Here is a 6,000-nt window from a genome sequence, read left to right as displayed (position 1 = left end):
TCATATGAGGGATATGCACTGTCCTCTTAAAATACCCACCGAGAACCTTGTCCATTTTGCATCCATCAGTATTAGTAATTTCAGGTTCCAAGTCCCTTTACAACTCCACTGTGTAATTACAGCAACGTCTTAAACTGTAGACCTGAAAAATAGTTAACTATTCAGTGCTCCTTTACACATTGAACTGTCAGCCGTTCGGACAATGGCAAGGCTTTGTTACTCACCTCAAGCTGATTTGTGGACACAGCTGCTGGAATTCTCCTTCCTCCATTTACATGGCTTAAACTATGGGATTTAGCATGACTATATTTCAATACACCATCAGATATATTTCAAAATAGGCAACAGTTATTAACACTGAAGTAAACAATGCAGAGTTAAAAGACTCTGAATAATTACAAGTGGATACATTTGTGCCCAATAATTATAAACAAACATGCTTGTAAATGGAAATGTGACTGATTATAGCATTTAATTCTTTGGGATCATCACATATAATTTAATTCTGATTTACTGGTAAAATATTTAGTGCGGAATTGACTGCTAATATTTCCCTTCAAATTCAAGGCCCACCAAATAATTCCTCTGATTTAGCCTTCCACATGAAACCCCAGAATTCTTTCATCGGTTTCTTTGTAAAATGAGCAAGATTTTATTGTCTGACAATTGTTTGAAGAAAATCAAATCAATTTTAATATATACCCACGTTTGATGTTGGCTGATGCATAATTCAGAGCAATTAATTGTTGCATAATCAGATTTCAATGCAGGATATGCTGAAGGCTACTATTCTCTTTTACAGTTAATATTCTTATCACTAGTCAGTCTTAACCTGCATATCATAGGGCGAGACTCTTGATACCAGACTGATGACAATCTAGAGAATAATAAATAACATTGTGTATTTTAAACAAAGAACCATTTTTCCATCGCTGCTTTCCTTTCATCTTGATCGTTTGCCTTTCTTTTCGTTTGCCAAACGACTGGAAAAATAGATCAGTAGATCCACCGTGCGATAATGTTTTCGAACAAACGCTTCGCTCGATGCAATTATTCACACTTTTCCTGCGACTTTACGTACAGCTTTCCATTTCGTTCTTCAACCCGCAATCCCATGCTATCAAGCATCGCAGTATCTGCAACTCCCTGGCGTTCCATCTGGGATATCACCTCTTGGTTCTCTGGGTTCTGCTCGGTAAGGACTCGGATGGTAAAAACTGCCCACTGGCTCACAACTATGGTGCATGAAGTTAAGGAATATGAATTATAACAGGTTGAAGAAGATTTAAAATAATTTAATTGATATGTTGGTAACTCTATCAGAAGAATAACCTTTAATAATCCTTTGCAGGAAATTACAGTGCCACAACAGCTTCAAGACAGACATAACACCACACATTTCAACAGATATCTTCAATACATAATAAGTTAAAATTTTTGTGCATTATAAAACCTTATAGCAGCTGGTATACAAGACTTCCTATGTCTCTCCGTTTTGCACATTGGTGCAATCAGTCTCTGACTGAAGATGCTGCACTTGATCACCTTCAGGGCGTGGAGTGGGTGAGTGGGGTTGGTCATTATTGAGCCTAGTTTTTTCAGAGTTCTGGCCTCTGCCACCTGCTTGACCGTTAGTTGCTCTGCCCCAACCACTGAGCCGGCCTTCCTGATTGACTCAAAACACATCTTACAAAAAACTGCAGTGGCAGTTCAGACTCAATGGACATCAGACTCAATGGACTCAATACAAAATCTCCAATTACCAAATCTTGTGGCCTATCAGACAAGATCACGTCCATTAATATCCAAAGGTGAGCAAGCAAACTTTTTTCTCTCCGCAACTTGCATGTGACAGCCTTATCAGGCACAAGGAACATTTTGGTGATCTGCAATAAAATGGCTGCCTTTTGAATGGACCTGTTCATCACTCCATTTCTCTATATTTCTTCTAGATATGCGAATAAGTACATCAAGATATGCATACAGAAAGTCAAAGATGGTACATCAGGAATCACTGGACTATTAAGTAGATCCTAATGATTCCACAGAATGTCTTTTCAGTGGAGGAATGGGAGAAAAAACTTGAAATATAAAGAAATGCGTTATCAGGTGGATGGGCTCATCTCAGACTAAAGACCATCTGAATATCCAGAACTTATAACAGATTTTAATTTTGGTAAATAAATCATATAGGTACTAAGGATGAGTTTTCAAAATCCCTACTTGTTCCCCCAAATGTTCTGCGTACCAGCTTCAATGAGATCGAGTCAAACTTAAGCTCTCACAGTAAGCCTCCGTAGAGGAATTGCCTAGAGGAGTTGATCACAGTACACTTCTGGCATTTTGAAAGCAGAAGTCTGAGTTTTCAGTTGTTCTGAACCACTGCACCTCAACATCAGAAATGTTTGGTTGAATTAAGGCCGAACAACAATTTGTTTTGGTATGGATTTCACGTTGATAATTATGTGGCAAAACGAGTGAAGGGCAACAAAAGCACCGCCCCTTTGCTAAGTCAGCCCTCCGAATTCCATGGTGATCAACGGCTGAATATAGCTGGCACTGTGAATAATGCAAACAGACACAGAAAATGCAAAGTTGCAATAGAAAGGCATGATATCTGATCTTCTCCAAGAAGCTCCAGAGATGGGAGAGTCAGGCATCCCCAATATCCACCAGGCTCTTAAACACTGTACAAAACTAATCGATGAACCATGGACTGTGTTGGGTTGCACACAGGACTTCTGGATTTTTTTTTTTTGCACAAGTATTTGGGCGTTTAATTAATTAATTAATGTTTTGTTTATTATCTGTGTTACAGACCAATTATGCTGCTGCAAGTAAGAATTTAATTCTTCCGTTCTTGGTACACATACGACAATTAAACACTCTTGACTCTCACCGTCATCTCTACATCTGTGAATTATACTTTCAATAAGTGACAAGTAATCAAATACATAAAACTGCATGTGCCTCTTTATCAGTAACACAAAGATTATTGCTATCCTACTGATTTAACTTTTGAGCTGGACAGAATCTACCAACTACGGGCAGCACCAGGTTCCAGTGTCTCAACTAGTCTTCCTCCATAAAAAATGGATCATTGCAGGAACCGATTCCCTTTTCCAACGTTGACCTCACTTTCATTTCTGAAAGTTTGCATCTCTAGAGCTTTATTCACATCCCGCAAAACAGTGAAGCTTCAAAAACAATAACTAAACACGTCTGTGAAATCATAGGAACTGTAGAAACAAGGAACTGCAGATGCTGATTTATATAAAAGGACACAAAATGCTGGAGTAACTCAGGCATCATCTGAAGAAGGGTCTCAAACCGAAATGTCACCTATCCACATTCTCCAAAGATGCTGCCTAACCTGCTGAGTTACTCCTACACTTTGTATCCAAATCATGTAACAGTTCGGCAACTGAGTCCACTAGACTTTAGAGATACAGCGTGGAAACAAGGCCTTTGGCCCATCAAGTCTGCGCCGATCACCCCATATACTGGCAGTATCCTACACACCAGAGACAATTTACAATTTCACCAAAGCCAATTAACCTACAAACCTGTATGTGTTGGGAGTGTGGGAGGAAACCTGTGCACCCAGAGAAAACCCAAGTGGTCACAGGGAGCATGTACAAAGTCTGTATAGACAGCACCCATAGTTAGGATCGAACCCTGGTCTCCGGCGCTGTAAGGCAGCAACTCTATGGCTGTGCCACTGCGCCACTAAATTAATATAAAGACGTGCAGAAACTCAGCATAGAAACAAGGCTATGTTTTTACCAATTACCAAATAGACTTTGACTGATTTTATTTAGAAGTCCAAACACTGCATCATTTTACTTCCCCATTTTAAATATCTGTGCTTCCACAAAGCACATCATGAATAGACATGAAGCTGCTTGTTAAAGCACTGCATTAAGCAGACTCCTGGATCACTGCGAGCAACACCAGAAGGACACAAGCTCTACAAGAGATTAAAGGAAGTTTAAGCTAATGTTCACATTACCCCTTATTCATCTGCTCAGTGACAGGAAAAAAGTAAAGCACCGTTGTAAAGAAAAGCCCTAATCCTTCTGACACTTGAGCACCTCATTGTATACTGAGCCTTATGAAAAGCTACTAATGTTTCCACGGTTACTGCAAGCCAGGCCATGATCCTGTTTGTTTCCACTCTGCAGAATGGAATAAATACACAAGAGTTCGAGGTTGGTGGGATATGGATCAAGGTTTCATTTAATGCTCTTATTCAAAAAAAAATAAACAAGTCATATTCTATTTACAATAGATCTTTAGTAAGAATGGACGAGATTTTGCCATTTGATAGCCACGCGGGAAAGACACATGAGAAAAAAGTTTGGAATGCTCAAGACTGTCTCCAGGGAAAGGCATCTATACTTTAAACGGAAATATGGACACAACACAAATGGCAAGCGACAAATACTTTTAAAGAAAAATGTATGTTCCGTGTTCATTGATTCAAGTTAGAAGCCATCGGTGAAACAGTGTAGGCAACTTTCAAACTTAGAATAATGAAACACCATGGAAACGGTTTGCTCTCATGCTCAGAGTGGGAGTTGCACGTAGAAGCCAAAAAAATCTTGGCTGCCATTACTGTTCATGATTTAAACCCGCGGTAGCACAGCAACAAAAAATAGATAAATCTAACAGAAGAACATTAATTAATCCCCCCAATTGAGGGCACATTTGGTTACAGTTTGCTAATGCAGGCTGTGATTTAGGACACGTAGGAAGCTGCTTCATCAAAGAGAATTTTCTTGCTTTGGATCTGTTACTGTGAGCTACTATTTAGGGAGATTACAATCCATATTCATGCAAAAACTATAAAAGAACTCTTAACCATCAACTTAAATGGCTCTTTTGTTCATTGTGATCTAAAATCACAAGCACATGGAGAGGGCGATGTTCACCAAAGCTGACAATCAGGAAAGAAATGTAACTCCATTCTACAACAATAAATTCTTCATCTCCGAGCTAAAGGAAGTTGCCACATGAGGGATTATGTGCTAAGGTTAAGTCTTGTTATGTGCAAAGGTGGTGCAATGAAACAAGATGAACAAATTAGCTGCAGAGTCTATAAACAAAGGGGTTATCTCAATAAAATCTGGCGTTTTCAAAGTGCCTGGATTTAGCGATACCTCCCTCTCTTTTCAGTTCATTTATTAATGAACTGTAGAATCACATCAGTAGTCACAGAGTAGAAGGACATGGAGGATAATGAGATTGGGAGGGGTATGCTGATATTCTGGGATATGTTGACATCCAGGAGGATGTGGTGCTGGGTGTTTTTAAGAACATGAAGGTGGATAAGTCCAAGGTCAGATGGGATCTATCTCAGGTGAGTGAAGGAGTCAAGAGAGGTGAATAGTGGGGCTCTGACAAAAATCTTTGTAAACCCTTTAATCACAGGCGAGGACTGGAAATAGCCAATATTGTTCCTTTGTTTAAGAAGAGCAACTGGGACAAACCGGGAGATTATAGGCAGCCAACAAGGAAAGGCCCCCTTTATTCCCATTCTTTGCCTTCTGCCAGTTAGCCAATCTTCTTTTCATGCCATTATCTTGCCTCTAATACCATAGGTTTCTATCTTATTTAACAGCCTCATCTGTGGCACCTTACCAAAGCCTTCTGAAAATCCAATCCGAGATGTTGCACTTTGGAACATGTAAGAGGAACAAATACAGTAAATGTGTGTCCCTTCAGAGCATTGACATACAGAGGGATCTTGGGGTTCAAATCCATAGCTCCCTGATACAGTAGACAAGGTGGTAAAGAAAGTAAAGGGCATATTTGCCTTTAACATTCAGGGCATTAAGGATTAAAAGTTGTTAAGTCAATGTTGCATCTATATAAAACTTTAGTTAGGCTTTATTTAGAGTACCGTGTGCCGTTTGTGTTAGAGCACCAAAGTATTGTCAGAAGTTATGGGGAGAAGGCAGGAGAATGGGGTTAGGAGGGAGAGATAGATCAGCCATG

At 39.5% G+C, this 6,000-nt stretch overlaps 1 protein-coding gene across 1 annotated transcript in view; it reads right to left on the bottom strand.

Annotated features, from left to right (window-relative positions):
• Positions 1-308: 308 nt before the first annotated feature.
• atxn10 (ataxin 10) overlaps positions 309-6,000 on the bottom strand; it is a 117,693-nt gene continuing 112,001 nt past the window's right edge. Inside the window, exon 10 of the mRNA XM_055650904.1 lies at positions 309-1,235. Coding sequence (XP_055506879.1) covers positions 1,051-1,235 — 185 coding nt within the window. The 3' untranslated portion in view covers positions 309-1,050. The remainder of the gene's footprint in view (positions 1,236-6,000) is intronic.

Source organism: Leucoraja erinacea, chromosome 19 (assembly GCF_028641065.1).
Source record: "Leucoraja erinacea ecotype New England chromosome 19, Leri_hhj_1, whole genome shotgun sequence".
Lineage (NCBI taxonomy): Eukaryota > Metazoa > Chordata > Chondrichthyes > Rajiformes > Rajidae > Leucoraja > Leucoraja erinaceus.
The sequence above is the reverse complement of the archived record's forward strand: the minus strand, read 5'-3'. Positions and strand labels throughout refer to the sequence as shown.